At 40.0% G+C, this 20,157-nt stretch overlaps 1 protein-coding gene and 1 long non-coding RNA gene across 2 annotated transcripts; both read right to left on the bottom strand.

Annotated features, from left to right (window-relative positions):
• Positions 1-2,096: 2,096 nt before the first annotated feature.
• Positions 2,097-2,966, bottom strand: LOC112846320 (zinc finger protein 98-like; the record flags this gene model as incomplete). The annotated part of the gene is made up of 1 exon (XM_025905841.1): positions 2,097-2,966. A coding segment is annotated over one exon (870 nt), but the record flags the coding sequence as incomplete, so codon positions are not given.
• Positions 2,967-3,026: 60 nt separating this feature from the next.
• Positions 3,027-8,674, bottom strand: LOC102077513 (uncharacterized). Its single transcript, XR_002061431.2, has 5 exons — positions 8,639-8,674; positions 8,280-8,353; positions 7,677-7,732; positions 3,566-3,650; positions 3,027-3,086 (listed from the first exon to the last, which is right to left on the bottom strand). It is a non-coding gene; the product is annotated as an uncharacterized LOC102077513 (long non-coding RNA).
• Positions 8,675-20,157: the final 11,483 nt, after the last annotated feature.

The raw sequence follows: 20,157 nt of genomic DNA, 5'->3' as shown, positions 1-20,157 counted from the left end.
AAAGTTTAAATATGAATGAAGAATTGAAATTTAACTGAGGTAACACATAAAATGAATACATAAAAAAGAAGTTAATTTTGGAAACACTAAGAAAGTTCAAATGAAAGAAATTGAAATACATATCCATATCTGCAATTCTGATACATGATTAGTTTGGTAAAAAAGACATTCCTATAACTTAATAATACAGTAACAAGTACAACTACTAAACACTACTGTGTCCTAAGGAAACAAAGACTAAAATGTAACAGGGATAACATTTTAGAGAATTCAAATCCCTCAAAGGAAAAAACGTAAACTTGATATGCATATCTATACATGCAGCTTCCTAAATGCGACATTCAGGATTATTCACTGCAGGTCCAGAAATCAGAGCTACCTCATCAGATCCAAGTGTGACATCAGCTGACACTCTTTACAGGAGATTCCATCTGAACTCTGTGGAGCCTGATCTCAAGGTTTTTAAGTCTGACCCTGAAACCAGAAGATGATCTTTCTCTCTCTTCAGATTCATTGTGATCCAGTGATTTCAGTCCTGCATGATCAGGCTGATGTTTGCAAAGAGCAGATAATGAAGTGAATGTTTTTGCACATTGGTAACAGTGAAACAGTTTATTTACAGCGTGGAATCGTTTGTGTTCGGAGTATGAACGGAGATTCCTGAAGATCTTGTCACACTGGTCACAACTGAAGTTCACTTCCATGTGTGTATGTTCATGTTTGTTATGATGACCTGATTGTGAGAAGATAAAATAAGATAAGATAACCTTTATTAGTCCCACACGTGGGAAATTTGTTTTGTGAGAAGCTTTTGTCACAGTGTCTGCACTTGTATGGTGTCTCTCCTGTGTGGATTCCCTTATGCTTTTTCATTGAGCTCATGTCCAGTGGTGAAGGATGACCCACACTGGTCACAGATGTGCTTTTTGACCCCACTGTGGAAGAGTGCTCCCCCGCAGCATGCCATGTAATAAATACAAAGAAAACGGCGGCTGTTACAACTTATGTCTAAAAATGTATCGTTTCATGCATCGGTTAAAACACTCGACTCCAGGTACATGACGCGCAGCTGGAAACACTTCCCGCCAGTCGAGCTGCTCGAGAGTCACAGAATTTACAGAAAATGTTACATTTTTGTGATTTATATCGTTATCGGGACGATAGAATTCTTATATCGGGATATGAGATTTTGGTCATATCGCACAGCCCTAGTCTACGTTGATGTGTTTTTAGGTCCTGTTGATGATTGAAGTTTTTCCACAAAGGTCACAGAGAAACTCTTTCCCACCACCACAGAGACGACAGGGTTGAGAAATGGATCCATCTGCGTTGCTCTACTTCTAAACAAAGACATTAAAAATCAGGGAATTCCTTCAACATTTTTATCCTGAACGTCGCCTGAAATAAAGAGCATCTCTGCCAACGTCCAATTACATTTTACTGTTTAAAACTCAGGTTACTTCTTCATTTTTCCAAACAGTTCATTCAGTATAACTCCATGGGTTTACTGATCAGACTTGTTCCAAACAATCAGGTTAAAATTACAAGATAAAAATAAATACATCCTCACATTAACTGCACTTGTAGAGTTACTTTCAGGTGTGGATCTGTTGGTGGATATTCAGCTGATTTGAAGATTTAAAAGTCTTCTCACACAGGTCACATTTATAAGGTCTCTCCTCAGTGTGGCTAAACATGTGTATTTTTAACTGTGCATTTGTTGCAAACAGTTTCCCACACTGATCACAGCAGTAAACATCATTTCCAGTGTGAATCCGTAGGTGACTATTTCGGTAGTGTTTGTCGCTGAAACTTTTTCCACAAAAGTCGCAGCTGTACGCCCTAATTCCAGAGTGGGTAACTAGATGCCTCTGTAAGTCGCCATTTTGAGCAAAAGCCTTACCACACAACTCACAGCTGTGTGCTTTAAATCCACTGTGGATGAGTTGGTGTTTTTTTAAACCTCCAGCCTGGGTAAAGGACTTTCCACACAAATCACAGCTGTAAGGTTTAACTCCACTGTGGAAGAGTTGGTGTTTTTTTAAACCTCCAGCCTGGGTAAATGACTTTCCACACAAATCACAGCTGTAAGGTTTAACTCCACTGTGGAAGAGTTGGTGTTTTTTTAAACCTCCAGCCTCGGTAAAAGACTTTCCACACAAATCACAGCTGTACGCTTTAACTCCACTGTGGAAGAGTTGGTGTTTTTTTAAGCATCCAGCTTGGGTAAAGGACTTTCCACACAAATCACAGCTGTAAGGTTTAACTCCACTGTGGATGAGTTGGTGTCTTTTTAAGCCTCCAGCCAGGGTAAAAGACTTTCCACACAAGTCACAGCTGTAAGGTTTAACTCCACTGTGGATTAGTTGGTGTTGTTCTAAACCTCTAGCCTCGGTAAAAGACTTTCCACACAAATCACAGCTGTACGCTTTAACTCCACTGTGGATGAGTTGGTGTTTTTTTAAACCTCCAGCCTTGGTAAATGACTTTCCACATAAATCATAGCTGTAAGGTTTAACTCCACTGTGGATGAGTTGGTGTTTTTTTAAACCTCCAGCCTGGGTAAAAGTCTTTCCACACAAATCACAGCTGTAAGGTTTAACTCCACTGTGGATGAGTTGGTGTTTTTTTAAACTTCCAGCCTCGGTAAAAGGCTTTCCACACAAATCACAGCTGTATGCTTTAACTCCACTGTGGATGAGTTGGTGTTTTTTTAAGTGCCCAGCCTGGGTAAAAGACTTTCCACACAAATCACAGCTGTATGCTTTAACTCCACTGTGGATGAGTTGGTGTCTTTTTAAGTGTCCAGCCTGGGTAAAAGACTTTCCACACAAATCACAGCTGTAAGGTTTAACTCCACTGTGGATGAGTTGGTGTGTTTTTAAGTTTCCAGACTCGGTAAAAGACTTTCCACACAAGTCACAGCTGTAAGGTTTAACTCCACTGTGGATGAGTTGGTGAGTTTTTAAGTGTCCAGCCCTGGTAAAATTCTTCCCACACTCATCACAGCTGTAGGTTTTCTCTCCCTTTCTTCTGTGAGGTTTGTCGGCCTCCTGAGAGCGCTGACTTCTCGCTCCGTGTTGGTCCTGCAGTGACAGAGATACAAACAGAGGCAGTGAGAGAAATGCAGTCGTGGAGCAAACTGAAACTCCCTCCATCAGTGGAACCAAACATGTCAAAAAACACATTGTTGGTGTGTTACCACGACCTTGTGGTGATAGTGTCACATTACAATGATGTGCTACAATGGGAGGTAAATGGTAAATGGTAAATGGCCTGTATTTGTATAGCGCTCTTTTATGTGTAATGAAAATGACATTATTGAAGAAATATTGATCAGTAGAGAAACTCTTTTACTTCAGAAAAAATTCAACTGATGATATTGTTGTTTCAATGTGTGCTTATAAAATATGATCTTTGTATACTCTTGTAACTTCTGTGGTTTTTGGTTGTGAATGTAGATTCTGTATATATGGAGGAGCCCAGGATGGAAAAGATAAAGCTGCTGTTAACATGCTTTTAAAAACCAACCAATAATACAGTGTAACTGTGATGTTTTTCTCACCTTCTGTGTTGAAGTCATTGTCTCCTCTGTAGTGGTTGAGTCCAAAATTGTTCTTCTGCTGCTCCACCAGACTCCTGTTACTCAGCTGGGACACACACACACACACATATATATGCATATATATATATATATATATATATATATATACACATATGGCCCTAATATCGATGACTCCAGCTTCTATAATAATTTATTCCTCTCTATTGCAGCCCTCCACGGTGAGATAATCGTTGGGGGGGACTATAACTGTACCCTAGAGCCTAAGCTTGATAGATCATCAGGTTTAGACTCTTCCCATCCAAAATCTAGACAAGCTACACAACACTTTACGTCTGAATTGAGTCTTAGAGATATATGGAGATTAGAAAATCCAACAGGGAGAGAATACTCCTGTCATTCAGCCAGTCATAATAGCCGCAGTTGCATAGATTATTTTGTTATTTCAAACTCTCTTATCCCCAGAATTAATAGCTGTTCATATAAAAGTGTGCTTATATCTGATCACTCATTAACCACGCTTAACATTTCAGTTACAACAGCTTTTAGACGTAATCCTATTTGGCGTTTAAAACCACACTGGGTGCATAATCAAAAATTCTTGGAATATGTAGGCAAAAATATTGATGACTATTTTTACTTTAATAAATCCGAAACTACAGCCTCAGTTAGATGGGAAGCCTTTAAGGTTTTTATACGTGGGCAGATGATAAGTTATCCCAAAAACAAATGAAATAAAAACTACACTGAGATGTTGGACCTCGAAGGTCAAATAAAAGAAGTGGAACTTGAGATAAACCTAAATGACTCTAAAGAAAAACAACAAAAACTTTTAAGACTAAGAGCAAAATATGATAAATTAACTACTGACAAAGCCTCAGCAGGACTATTTAGACTAAGACAGACCTACTATGACCAGGGGGAGAAGGCAGGAAAACTTTTGACATGGCGTATAAAAACGCTACTGAACGAACAAACAATAAATGAAATTAGAACTCCAGATGAAAACACCACAGATCCTCACAGAATAAATGAACTCTTTAAACTCTTCTACTCACAACTATATACGTCAACAGGAGATGCAACCCAAGAGTCACAAGAGTCCTTCTTTGACTCAATAAGCACCCCTTCACTCTCTGAAGAAGCTTGATGTGAATTAGACTCTCAGTTATCTATGAGTGAACTGTCGACTGCAATTGATAAATTTAAAACGGGAAAAACTCCCAGCCCAGATGGAATCCCACTAGACCTTTTCAAAATATTTAAAGACAAATTAATACGCCCTTTATACGACATGCTAGTGGAAAGTTATGATTTAAAAGAGCTTCCCCCCTCCTTGCGTAATGCACTCATAACGGTATTCCCCAAGACTGGGAAACCGCCTACAAAATGTGAATCTTAATCTCATTTATAAACTCTGACGCCAAGATAATAAGTAAAGTATTGGCAAATAGACTGTCCTCGTTGATACTGACCAGAATGGTTTTGTAAAAAGCCGGCATTTGCAGCATGGCATTCGCAGAGTACTGAATGTATTCTACTCAAATTCAGAACATCCAGACATGGCTCTGCTCTCCTTGGATGCAGAAAAAGCTTTCGATAGGGTCGAACATAACTATATAATATACATATATATAATATACGTAACTATCTTTATAAGGTACTGTCTCAGTTTGGCTTTGGCAGTTACTTTAAGACTTGGGTCAAAATGTTATATAATAAACCTATAGCCTCAGTTAGAACTAACAACATCATATCTAGACCATTCTATCTAGGTAGAGGTACACGCCAAGGCTGCCCCCTTTCGCCTCTTCTCTTCGTCCTAGCAATTGAACCATTGGCTATTGCGATAAGGAGCAATCAAAATATCTCTGGCATTAGAACAAATAATATTGAGTCCAAAATTGGATTATTCGCGGACGACATTATCTTAATGCTGTCCAAATTAGAGAGCTCAAAGCCCCAGCTACTCAAAACAATTAACTCCTTTGGCAACATCTCCGGTTATAAAATTAATGAATCTAAGTCGGCCATCCTTTTCTTTAAACATTCTGAAAGAATTAAACCACCTATTCAAACAATGTTTCAAGTTGCCAGAGACAGTCTTACCTATTTAGGTATAAAAATCACTCCAAAAATCAACGATTTGGTACATTCAAATTACTCTCCTACAATCATCTCTTGTTGACTTAATCAATAGATGGCTGCCAATCTCTCTGATTGGACGCGTAAATATTCTCAAGATGAACGTTCTCCCAAAATTTCTATATCTCTTCCAAGTCATTCCTCTCAGCCCTCCAGATGACTTCTTCACAAAGGCAAAAACAATATTCATTAAATTCATATGGAATAAAAGACGAGCCAGACTGCGCCTTTCGCTACTATATCTACCGTATGACAGGGGAGGTCTGTGTGTTCCAAACCTCAAATGGTACTACTGGGCTGCCCAACTTTCTGTGGTCTCATGCTGGTTCTCAATGACAACCTTACCCTGGGTGAATTTAGAAAGGACAAGCACTACCCCCTTACCGCTCAGCACTTACCTGTACTCCGCAAAGTATAAAGATCTGATGAAAGATACATCGAACCTCTTTGTTAAAAATACCATCCGTGTCTGGTTCGATGTACTCAAGTTTAAAAATGAAACACCAGCACTATCCCAATTATCACCTATCTGGGGCAATAGGGCCTTTAAACCAGGTTGGAAAGATTTGGGTTTTAAAATGTGGGCCGTCAGAGGTCTGTGCAAAGTTGCAGACCTATTTGATAAGGACACCCTACTATCTTTTAATGGCTTGACACAGAAATTTGGCATTCCAACCAAACATTTCTTCAAATCAGAAGCTTCATTTTAAAAACTCAAAAATCCCTAACACTGCCCACTCTAAACTCATTAGAAGACATAGTAATAAACCATCAGCTGTTTTTACAGCAATCTTAGAGATGGCTCTCAAACATCCTCAGAAAAAGAAAGACTCGCATGGTGTCAAGACTTAAAGTGTAGAATAACTATAGAGGAATGGCAAAAAGCCTGCTTGAAAGCCCAAACACAATCTATAAACACCCAATTTAAACTAATCCAGTATAAATGGCTAATGAAAACATATATCACCCCAATATTATTAAACAAATTTAAATGTGGGGAAAAAGGCACACTGATGCATTGCCTGTGGGAATGCTCAGAAATCCAAAAGTTTTGGAAAGAAGTTTTAGATGTAATTGTGGATATTACAAGTGTCAAGCTGAATCTATGTCCTAAACTATGTATTCTAAGAATTTTCCCCGCTGAAATCCAGCTGAGCAAAGTTCACCAAAAAAATCACAATCTTCTGCCTGTTACAGGCGAAATATAGCATAGCCAAATCATGGAGATCCATTAGTAGACCACACTTGAGAACTTTCTTGTCGACACTGTCAAAATCCCTTGCTTTGGAGAAACTTACATCTATGATAAAGGGTAAACATGCTTCCTTTAAAAAAAAATGTGGGGAAATTTTTTGTTATTTTTGGAATGTGAGGAGATGATCGATAGTGAACAGATATGACTATACCCATTCAGTCTGTATGGGAGAAGTAGTGTTGTAGCTGTTGAAGAGAACCTGGGGGGCCTGCAAGTGCTGGACTGCTCAATAGAAGGACAAGAGATGAGAGGTGAAATTAAATAGACTGGAACTGAAGAAGACATAGCTTATCGTGGCAACCGCTAGGTTGGATGCCTCTCTAACTTGACACCCTTGGACTAAACCTCAGCCCGAAGCCCTGGAATAATGCACTTAAACCTATTGTCTCACTGTGTTATACCTGTTTATTGGAATGCTGTCGTTTTTTTGTTTGTTTGTTTTTCTTTGGGGGGGTTGTTTTGTTTTATTTTTATTTGCAATAATATCTAAATGATCTGCATGGGAGAGTATATGTAACTATATCTATGTGTTTCTCCAACACTGTTCATACACGATGAATATACATTATTATTATACACTCAATTCTTTTTTTTATTAATTTCCTCCTCTATTTTATTTGAACTCTCTCTTCCTGTTGGTTAAAAAATTGTTGGAAAAAGCAATAAATAAATCTTTGAAAAAAAAAAGAGTTTCTGTTTCGCCTGTTTTCTTACCTGGTTCTTCCTGAACTTGTTCTTTCTCTCTCCTCTTTCCTCTCTCCCTCTTTGGACTGACAATCATACACAAATAGATTGTATTCAATTACATGAAAAGTTACAATAATATGAAAAAAAATATTATTAACATCACTAACGAAAAGTTCTCTCTCAGTGTACTTTTAACCAAACGGCAAATAACCAAGCCACATGTACATCTAATAAAAGATATAAATATTGAAACACTGATCCAACATTATTCTTGATTGGCAGATCATTTGATTTTACACTTTTACCTTTTCCTTTAAAAAAACAAACAAACAAAAAAAAACACATCAACTTCCTAATATCCATTATGAACCTGGCTGTCTCTCTGTACACACACACACACACACACACAACAGGAGTTATAAGGTTAATGGGCAATCAGTCAACTAGCTAGTTAGTATCCATTTCAAACGGGACAGTGGTAACAAAAGTAGGCTACGAACAATTTTAAGTTTTAGATTTTAAAAAGGCTGTATCCATTCCAGAACATGGTCTGACTCCTACCAACTATTTAAAGAGTAACTGAAGGTTAAATGCAGCTAATATGTCCTGTTTTACGCCAGGCACTTATACCTCCACTCCGCTGAGTCTCAGCCACCATCCCTCCAGCAGCGAGGACACTAGAACCACAGTGGGGGAGAGGCGAGCTAGAACAAACCATTTTGGGAGGGAGAGGTGTTATCTATACTTTTGTTGTTAAAATGTTAAGTCTCAACCAAGTACTGTATGCTTGGACCCCCAAAAATGGGCTAAAATTGCGCCTGTGGCACACTAACTACTGAGGAAATTTTAAATGGCACTCGTCATCAGAAAGGTTGCCTACCCTGCTCTACAGTCTGTCTAAATCCGCTGTATACCAAGCAATCTATTATTCTCAACAGAGATCAAATCAACATAAACTGAACCCACATTAAAGTTAGCTCGGTGCTTACCTTTAGATGAGCCCACAAACCGAGAGAAACTCCGTGATGAAGCTGGAAGTCTTTCCAAACAGGAAACAGTTCAGGGAGCAGAGACCCACGTGGTTCACGCTGATCTCAGCTACAATCCAGGAGACAAGGGTGTACAGATATCGGCTGTGTCCCAATTCAGGGTATGCACGCTTGAAGTACGCACACTATGCGTACTACGTACTGCGTACTACAAGTACGGGAAGTGCGGAAGTGAGAGGCTTGTGAAATGGGACGGTCTAGCCTTCGTCGCGCTGTTCAGGTTGCCTAGCAACCATGATACTAACCGCGAGAAATGTTTCATACAGCTGTGTGACAGAAATGAAGGAGAAAAAATGTTTTGTTGTTCATTCATTTTTGTCATGACATCACTTTGATTAGTTGAGACCACAGGACTGTAAAACATGATTGTTGGGCTTCATTTCTGTACTGAACAGTCATTTCAAGATTAGTTAGTAAATAATAATTAGCTAATGTTGTTCATGAGACTAAAGTCATCTCACTGTGGTAATGTTAATATAATATTATAATATAATTAGCTCAGAATATATAAAGCATATAAACAATTACAGCAATATGATGCAACAAACACAGCAGTGCTACTAATCCAAAATACTCAAAGCTTCATAGAACTGAAACAAACATTTATTTTTAGGTCCATTCTGCTGCTGATACATACTTTAGGTTTCTGAATATTAAACTTGTTGCTGCCTTTCATAGTGTGTAACTTGAAGGCCCTGAGTACTTTCTCCCACACTGAAAACACTGGGATGATAACATTATTTGAACATTACCTAATAAGACTGATTCAGGACAGACGATTAGTTATTTTAAACTTTTCTAGCAGTCCTTCACAAACAGGGAACAGTCTGTCTATTCTCTCCATCTGTCAGCTGCTGCTGGCTCTTCCTCCTCCTCTTCCTCACACACTGCTGAGTTTGTCCTGGTGGATCATCAGGGGTGCAAAGCCTCACAGATGATGTGCAGCAGTGGGTCCCTCAGTCTGTCCTCACTCTGGACACTTGCAGTTGTGATAAGCTGCAGGATTCAAACACAAGTGTAACTTATAAATACATGTTCATACTTTTATTCCACAATCAGAGAGAAAGAAACAGAGAGAGAGTGCAGGACAGACAGACAGGTGACAGTCTCAGGTGTACACACTGCTACAAAACAGCACAAGAGAAGGAGGATTTAGTGTTTGTGTTATTACGAGTGCTAAACAAGAAGAGTTCCCAGATGGTCCAGTGGACACATGTGTGACTCCTGTGATTAAAGCATCTTTCTTTCAGCTTAACGAGTGAACCGTCAGCTCGTTCAAACACACGTTAAAGTCCGTTTGGCTCGACACCACCGAACAGAGGCAGCAATATAACATAGCTAACATTAACAGTGCAGTGAATCCTGCTTGTGCCGTCATATTCAGGACTGCAAACCGAGCAGCATCACTGACTTTCAGCTTGTTGTGTTTGTGGATATATGACTGACTTTAATTATCCATAAAATCATCACATTCTCTGTAAGATTAAGGTCAACTATATATATATATATATATGTATATATATGTATATATATTTAGAAGTAGAGGCTTTAAAACCAAGTTACCGCTGAAAGTACAAACATCACTAATGTCACATAACTTTGCCGACATGTGGCCAACAGTAATGTTTTAATGTTCTTAAACATTCGCACATAAATAAGTGACATCATATTCAGTACTTACTTTTGACAGTTCACTCTTTGGCCGCTCCCTTCTGCCGTATTTTGCAGCAAAATTATCCACACCCACCGCCGCGCTATGGATTGTGGGATATATGGGACCACGAAGCGTGCACCGGACCACGCTTGATATTTGGGGAAATCGACGGCGCATTTGGAGTATGCATTTGAAGTACACTTTGAATTGGGACAGCCGTCGTTGCGTGGCGGTGACGTAATCGCACTTGAAATGCGTACTTCAAGCGTGCATACCCTGAATTGGGACACAGCCATCGATCCAAACGTTGGTAGTGGTATATGTTCCTGTAAGTTCACTACTTTAGTCCCCTTTCATGAAAAAGCAGCTCTCTCTGCTCGACTCCTCTCTCCTACACACACACTTTCTCCGCCCCCTTTTCCTGGCTCTGTTGTGATTTGTTACTGTGCGGTCACGTGACTCAGCTCCAACGTAACCACGTGGGGTGTAATTTCAAAATTAGCACCTATCTCCTTTTCCTAAACTCTTTTCCTTGGCCTCGATGGAAACGTCATCGTGGGAAGGAGATTTGCTAAGGACTCAGGGAGAGAGAGGAGCGGTGCTGAGAAGTGGAACAGCCTTAGGCTGTATCCCAATTCAGATTCTGCAGCCTAAAGTACGCAGCCTTACCGGTCCACAAGGGCCGTGTACTCAAAGGCTGTCCCAATTCAGGGTATGCACGCTTGAAGTACGCACACTACGCGTACTACAAGTACGGGAAGTGCGGAAGTGAGAGGCTTGTGAAATGGGACGGTCTAACCTTCGTCGCGCTGTTCAGGTTGCCTAGCAACCATGATACTAACCGCGAGAAACGTGTCATACAGCAGTGTGTGACAGAAATGAAGGAGAAAAAAATGTTCTGTTGGTCCTTCATTTTTGTCATGAAATCACTTTGTTGAGTATTAGTTGAGTATCTGAGGCTGAGACCACGGGACTGTAAAACATGATACTTGGGCTTCATTTCTGTACTGAACAGTCATTTCAAGATTAGCTAGTAAATAACAATTAGCTAATGTTGTTCATGAGACTAAAATCATCTCACTGTGGTTATGTAAATATAATATGGCCAATATTATATGTATTGTCAGATTATTATGATATATATATATATATATCGCACCAATGACCGAGCTAAGATCCTGTGGGACTTCCAGATGCAGACGGACAAAATGGTGGTGGCTAACCAACCGGACATAGTGGTGGTAGACAAACAGGAGAAGACGGCTGTAGTGATCGATGTAGCGGTTCCGAATGACAGCAATATCAGGAAGAAGGAACACGAGAAGCTGGAGAAATACCAAGGGCTCAGAGAAGAGCTCGAGAGGATGTGGAGGGTGAAGGTAACGGTGGTCCCCGTGGTAATCGGAGCACTAGGTGCGGTGACTCCCAAGCTAGGCGAGTGGCTCCAGCAGATCCCGGGAACAACATCGGAGATCTCTGTCCAGAAGAGCGCAGTCCTGGGAACAGCTAAGATACTGCGCAGGACCCTCAAGCTCCCAGGCCTCTGGTAGAGGACCCGAGCTTGAAGGATAAACCGCCCGCAGGGGCGCGCTGGGTGTTGTTTGTTTATACATACATATATATATACACATATTACAGGCTATATTACAGCAGTGAGCTTGAACTCTGGGTCAAAGATTAAAGTTGCAGTTATTTATACTGCCTATCACCTTAAATCTTCACTCAAAGACAAGTATCTTTGACAGTATATATATAGATGTATAAGAGACAAATATTGTTCTTTTAATATGTTGGCATTACTAAATGTGGCTCAATGCTTACATATATGTGTAAAAAGAAAATGTACGAGCTCTGATAACTGTTTCTGATAGAATGAAGAGTAGACTGCTATATTAAATATTCCTTTATTGGGTGAGAAAATCAGACCATGTCATAACTGCTTTAAGTCATACAGAATAGATATCAGAGCCTTAAACAGGCTGACTTCTGCTAAATGGGTCAAACTGGGCAGAAAGTATACAAACACATAACATCCTTATAGAATATGATGTAACACTATATCTGTCTGTGAAGGTTCTCAGTCATCCAGGTCATCGTAGTCAAAGGAGTTTGCAAAGAAAAGCGTCTGGACTTCTTTAAGTTGCTTGAAGACGTTTCACCTCTCATCCGAGAAGCTTCTTCAGTTCTAAGGTCAAATGGCCAAGAGTCCCAGATTTAAACCCAGTGGGAGTTTCCCCCCAAAGAGGGACAAAGGACCCCCTGATGATCCTCTAATCACATGAGCCAAGGTGTGAAAGCGGGTGTGGGACCTAATCAGCCAGGGTTTCGGGTGAGCTCATTGTGAAACCTGGCCCCACCTTGTCATGTGAATTCCTGAGGTCAGATGGCCCAGGATGTGAGTGGGCGTTAAGGCGTCTGGGGAGGGAACTCAAAACTGGATTATAGATGGCAGACAGTTGGTGTCGTAAACCACCGCCTCTGTTCAAAGATGGTCGCTCACAGTGGACATAGATGGCCTCTTTCACTCCTCTTTCAAACCATCTGTCCTCTCTGTCCAAAATGTGAACATTGGCATCCTCGAAAGAGTGACCTTTATCCTTAAGATGCAGATGGACTGCTGAGTCTTGTCCTGTGGAGGTGGCTCTTCTATGTTGTGCCATGCGCTTGTGAAGTGGCTGTTTGGTCTCTCCAATGTAGAGGTCTGGGCATTCCTCGCTGCACTGTACAGCATACACCACGTTGTTAAGTCTGTGTTTTGGAGTTTTGTCTTTCGGGTGAACCAGTTTCTGTCTGAGTGTGTTGCTGGGTCTGAAGTACACTGGGATGTCGTGCTTGGTGTATCAGAGAAACTCAGGAGAGTTTTCTCCAAGCACGACATCCCAGTGTACTTCAGACCCAGCAACACTGGGTTCTCTGCACGATCACGGACACACATGCGTTTAAAGGCAACACATTTACAACAGCCACACAGCGCACACAGATATAGGACACACACGCACACATTTGCTCTTATTAGTTATCATGCACACACATAGTCAGACCTATGGAGCTTCTCGCTGCGCATTTTCTTCTCTTTATTTACAAAAAAAATATGTGTTTCCATTTTCCTCACCCGTCTAAGCAAGACACACAGCGTATGTCATTAGCCACAAACACACAACTATGGGCACGCTAAGGTTTGTCTCATGGAATGTGCATGGAGCTGGCTCTAGGGAAAACAGGTTAAAAATACTTAACCAACTTAAAAAACTACAGACAGATGTTGTTTTATTACAGGAGACCCACATACCTGTCACAGGTTTTAATAAACTTAAAACACCTGAGTTTCCTATTGTGTTCTCAGCTTGTTATAATTCTAGACAAAGAGGAGTAGCAATTTTAATACATAAAAATATTAAAATATTAATATTAAATAAATTAAATAAAAAATATTAATTTCACAATATTCGACACAGTTATAGATCCAGAGGGCAGATTCCTAATCGTTAAACTATCTATACTTAACCAAAAGCTATGCATTGTAAGTATATATGGTCCAAATGTTGATGACCCCTCATTCTTCCACGTTTTTTTTAGTACACTCTCCGAACACCTAGATTGCACAATTGTTCTTGCGGGAGACCTCAACCTGGGACTAAATGAAGAAATGGATAGGTTCAATACAGCAGGAACTCAGCGTAATTGGCAGTCCACAAATATAATCAAACAGTATATGAGCGACTTTGGTCTTTGCGATGCATGGCGCTCCCTTCACCCCAACAGTAAGGAATATTCTTTCTTCTCACATGTTCATCACTCCTACTCTCGTCTGGATTATATTTTGGTCAGCAGCTCACTGCTAAGTGACATTTCAGACACTGAGATTCACCCTATAGCTGTCAGCGATCATGCTCCTGTATCTTTAACACTAATGCAGAAGAATAATACCACACCAAGTAAAAACTGGAGATTTAATACATCGCTGCTCAAAGATGAAGACTTTATTAAATATTTTAAAAAAGAGTGGATTTCATATTTAGACTTTAATGACATTCCTGGAACATCAGCATCTGTCCTCTGGGAAGCAGGGAAAGCCGTGATGAGAGGTAAAATAATCTCTTTCTCATCACATAAGAAGAAAGAAGAAAACAAAAATATTCAGGAACTAGAAAAAAACATCAAATCCTTAGAAAAAGCCTATGTATCACACCAAGATCAAGAAATATTAAACAAAATACGCAAAACAAAACTAGAATTAAATGAAATTATTAATTAAAAGACTAAATTCTTAGTACAAATACTTCGCCTGCAAAATTATGAACACAGTAACAAATCCGGAAAATTTCTTGCTAACCAGTTAAAAATCAATAAAGAAAAAACAACTATATGTGCTGTTAAAGATTTATCTGGGAATACAATATATGATCTTAAAAAAATAAACAAAATTTTTAGGGATTTCTATGAAACTTTATATACACCACAAATAAACCCATCTAAAAACAAAATTGATCAGTTTTTGGACAACATAACTCTTCCAAAATTATTAGACACCCAAGCAATGGCACTGGATTCGCCACTGACGCCAGGTGAACTCCAGGAAGCCCTGATAAGTATGCCCAATAATAAGGCTCCAGGTCCAGATGGCTTTCCTGCAGAATTCTACAAAGAATTCTGGACGATTCTAGCACCAGTTTTTTACAGAACGTTGTTGGAAATCAAAGAAAATGGTAGACTACCACCAAATATGAACTCTGCAAATATCAGTCTCTTACTAAAACCAGGCAAAGACCCTGTATATCCCTCAAGCTATCGTCCAATATCCCTTATAAATGTAGACCTCAAAATAATCTGCAAAGCTCTCTCAAAGAGATTAGAGAAAATAACCCCCCTCTTAATTCATCCTGACCAAACTGGTTTCATAAAAGGCAGGCACTCATCAACAAATACACGTAGATTACTTAATTTAATAGACTACTCATGCAGTAAAAACATTGAAACCATAATATTATCTCTAGATGCAGAAAAAGCATTTGACAGAGTTAACTGGAAATTTCTATTTGCAACTTTACACAAATTTGGTTTTGGATCCTCTTTCATTAACTGGTTAAAAATATTATATAATTCCCCAACAGCTTGTGTCAGAACAAATGACCAGACATTCTCCAGCTTCTGTCTCCTGAGGTTTTTCTTCACCAGCTTCTCCCTGAGCCAGCGCTGCTCCAAGTCCAACATTAGAGGCATCTACCTGTACAACAAAAGGTTTGGAAAAATCTGGGCTTTGCAAAACAGGGGCTTCAGAAATCTGTCTCTGTAAAAATTGGAAATCATGTTCACAGTCATCATTCCACATCACTTTATGTTATATTCTCTCTTATAACTTAACTGGTAAGTAACAACGCCTTTTTAGTTGTTAGTAACTTACTTTAATAACAAGTTTAAGAAAAGGCACAGGCATATCAATGCGCACATACACCACACTTTGTGTTCTCTACTTTATAACAGAAAGTAGTACCACAAAACTATAAACTGATTTTACTTAATACATAACAGTTTAGAAGCATGTATTCTCTTTTAACTATACTCTTTTACTCTTTTAAAGGTTTAAACCAAACAAAAAACAAGGAGCACAAGAGTCCAAAAACGCAGGAAAGCACATCAAAAACAAAACGAAACTAGAGCTCAACAAGAGTCCACGAATAGTTCAGGGGGTCGACCTGGAGGTTGACAGCACAAAAGCCCACACAGTTTAGGGGGCCGGCCGTGCGGACAGCAACAGCGGCGACGGGCAAACAGTTCTGGAGGCCAACCGTGCACACGGCAACGGCGGCGACGGGCAAGCAGTTCTGGAGGCCGACCGTGCACATGGCAACGGTGGCAGCGCAGACAAAACCAATCAGGAGGCCGACCACTTGGAAAGCAGTGGTGGCCACTGAACAGGTCCGGAGGTCGGCCGCGATGCCAGCGGCGGCGACAAACTCTTTCAGGAGGCCGTCCTCGACGGCCATGATGCCAACTTAGAGGCCTGGAAAATGGCCGGCAGAGGCGAGGCGGAACAGGACGGGCTGGGTCCCATGACGGTGTGGCAACTGCAGGACCAGGCGAGGCAGGACCAGGCGAGGCAGGAGGCACTTGAGGCTGGCTGGGTTCTCCCGAATCCCCAGCTGACGATACTTGAGGCTGGCTGGGTTCTCCCGAGCTACAGGTGGCTGTTGAGCAGGGAACACTGGACACTGGGCTACAGGTGGCTGCTGAGCAGGGAACACTGGACACTGAGCTACAGGTGGCTGCTGAGCAGGTAACTGAGCTGAGACGTGCTTAAGAGTCTCAGGGATGACCAACACATTATTTGCTCTCACAGCAGTGTTGAGTTGAGGACGAACAGCAGTCACTACATGCTTGACGGGTTCAGGAGCATGATAATCATCCAGAACTTTTTGAGGCATAGAGTCATAGATCTCCTTGGTTTCATCAACAGGTTTAGAAAGGTGACATATGGGACAGTCTAAATCAGAGGCGGAGCCAGACATTTGAAACACCCGGGGCTTAGCCCTAAAGGGTAGTATGCATGTGGGATTTTTTTTTTTTGGGGGGGTGGGGGGTGGGGGGGGGGGGGGGGGGGGGGGTGTTACAAATGACTGAAAGATTAATTGGCTCTATTTTGACTTTTGTTCAAAAAAGAATGACTTCATATGGGGAAAAATATATATCACATATGCAGGACACCTTAAACTAGTTTTTTAATTAAGCAGCAAGGCAGAACAAAATCAGGGCTGGATCAAGACACAGGGACTAAACCCCAATTCAACCAGACCCAGAACTGATCCGGAATTAAAACAGGAGCACAACAGTTCAAAATCAGGACTACTTACGACTTAACCAAGACAGAACCAGAATCAGAACTAGATGATAGTAGCACTAAAAATCATCATAGACCTGCACTACAATTATTTTTTAATTCTACCAAAGTACAGTATTTAGTTTATATAAAAGTATATAAGTTTATATAATTATTTAGCCTTGTTGTGCAAACAAGCCTGCATAACTTAATAAATATATAACTTGAAAAATAACAAACCTAAAAAGAAACACTAGGTACGAGATACATGAGTACCTATGATACGGTGATACTTTTGGTAAACAACCATTTGACTAACATGTGTGTCTCACCTGCTCTTGTTCCATCTCTGTTCTGTCCTCAGCCTCCATCTCCTCTCCCTCTTTGTGCTGACAATCATCAAATATACAGTTGAAACCAGATATTTACACACTCTTAAGATAAAAACACAAACACTTTTTTAATTGTAACATCACATCAGACTAAATGTTTATTTTTTTAGATTGATAAATATAAAAAACATATTTGTTAACTTTAACAGTAAAGAGAGAAACTATCTGTATTTCTTAATTGCAAATGGCACCAAATTGTATTCAAAATTGAGCCGCACTTATGGAGCTCCACAATTCTTTTCCTGGTGTTTTGGTTGATATCTCTTGATTTTCCCATGTCAAAGAAACAGGCTCTGTGTTTTGCCTTATATGCATCCACAGGTGTGCCACCAATTTACTCACATGGACTCTACTAACCTATCAGAAGCTTCTTAAGCTCAGAATGGAATTGATTGGAGTTTTCTTATTAATTAACAATAAACTTAGTGTATATGTACTCCTAAATTTGATAAATGTGATAAAAAATAGACAGCTGTCTCTCTTTAGTCTGACATTTAACTAATTCAAAAGATATTTCAATATTTATTTATCCAAAACAAAACAAGTTTACTCTAAATTGATGTTGTACAGTAAAAAAATGTTCTTGTGTTTTCCATAAAGTGTATGTAAATATCTGGTTTAAACTGTGAATAAACTGCTGTGTATTGAAATTCCTCTTGTTTTGCATAGAAATATACTGAACAACACACAAAGCATAATATATAAAATAACATCTACCAGAGTTTTTTCTTTGAAAGAAGCTCCTTATGTCCATTCTTGTATATCAGTACATTACTGAAACCGATTTATTTAGCCGTGGAGGGTAACAACTGAGAATATGAAATAAACACACATGTAAGCTAAGACTCTCTAAAGAAACAGCATTGTTGTTGTTCGACTTTTCATTTTGCCATTTGTTGATTCACTTGAAGAGCAAGTAACGTAATATGGGTCAAGTGATCAGTTTGATATCAATCTTTTGTGATACACCGTCATATTTACATCATTTGTATAGTACGAATGATTTGCTTTGGTACCTTGTCCAACTTAAGCTCTCCTGTCTGCCTCGCTGCGCTTCTCCAACAGCACACTCCAGGTAGCAGCTGCCCCGCCCCGCTTACTGTCTGAGCTCGGATCATACCAATATTAGGTGGGATTTACGCACAGTCATAAATTCCCACAGTGTGCTTCGAATATTGTGTGTAGTTTTTTGTTTTATACAGTTGTCAGTCAGGCATCTAACTATGAAGAAATTACACTCCAAAAGACCCCGGGCTTCTGAAAAAACAACCCGGGCTTAAGCCCAGTAAGCCCCCCCCCCCCCCCGCTCCGCCACTGGTTGAAAGGCTTCTCCAACGGAACTTATTTTTTTCGGAGGAAAACACGAACACAGTGTCCAGTTGAGTCTTAATAGCTTACTTACAAATGGGCTCGTCAGGCACTCTTCTTGGCTGCTGTGGTTATTATTATATTTACATGCTTCCAGCTCCCGTTTTTGCTCCGTGACAGCTCGGACTTTTCCTTTCTCTCCCTCCCTCGCTCACAGACACATAACGGGTAATGCAGTCCATTCTCCCTGCAGCACGGACTACACTGCCCATCAGGCTACATTCTTTAGAGCTATGCCTGTAGCATTCTGTCTATTAGCTTAGCACAACAACAACAAAAAGGCGCTCTCTCACCCAGGAAACACGCAGAGAGAGAGCGTCACCCTGTAACCATGGCAACCGTAACGCTGCCGCCTGGAACAACAGAACATAGCTGTCAAACAAACCCAAACAGTCCTGACCCGCGACAATATGAAACAGGGAAGTACCGCCATGTAATCCATTTATTTCAACAAAGTAAATGTATTCTGAATACCACCTTTTTAAACGGTAACTGTAACGGAATACAGTTACTCATATTTTGTATTCTAAATATGTAACGGCGGTACATGTATTCCGTTACTCCCCAACACTGGTGATGAATGAGTGTAACTGAACTGTAAAACTGTACACAGCAAATATTACACTTATGTTCAGACGTAAAAAAATTAACTAATATATATATATATATATATATATATATATATATATATATATATATATATATATATATACACACATATACACATATACATACATACACGCAGACACACACACACGAAAAAGGGAGAAAAAAACAAGTCATTTACATAAGCAAAATATATTTTTATTTTATTTTATTCTTATCACTTTTACACAATTAATCAAGCCGGTCATTAACATTGGGCCATAAATTTTCATCAACATCACAGTGAATGTCTTCGTTGCTCAGGCACCGTGGGAAAAATCTCCTGGCATGACGAAGTCAGGCTTGACATTGCTCAGCAGTTATATCACCACAAGCTTCACACATGGCTTGAAGAAGGGAGACATGCTCATGGGGATGGCGATCATACACCTTCCACCTCCATGTAGAGAAGAATTCCTCAATTGGGTTGAGGAAAGGGGAATATGGTGGAAGATATAGGGTCATGAAGCGAGGATGTGTTCAAATCCATTCCTGAACCAGCTGTGCATGGTGGAAGCTGACATTGTCCCACACAACAACATAGACGATGTCTTCTCCCTGACAGGCCTGCTCCAGTTCATTTAAA

Source organism: Oreochromis niloticus, linkage group LG3, assembly GCF_001858045.2.
Source record: "Oreochromis niloticus isolate F11D_XX linkage group LG3, O_niloticus_UMD_NMBU, whole genome shotgun sequence".
Taxonomy (NCBI): Eukaryota; Metazoa; Chordata; class Actinopteri; order Cichliformes; family Cichlidae; genus Oreochromis; species Oreochromis niloticus.
The sequence above is the reverse complement of the archived record's forward strand: the minus strand, read 5'-3'. Positions and strand labels throughout refer to the sequence as shown.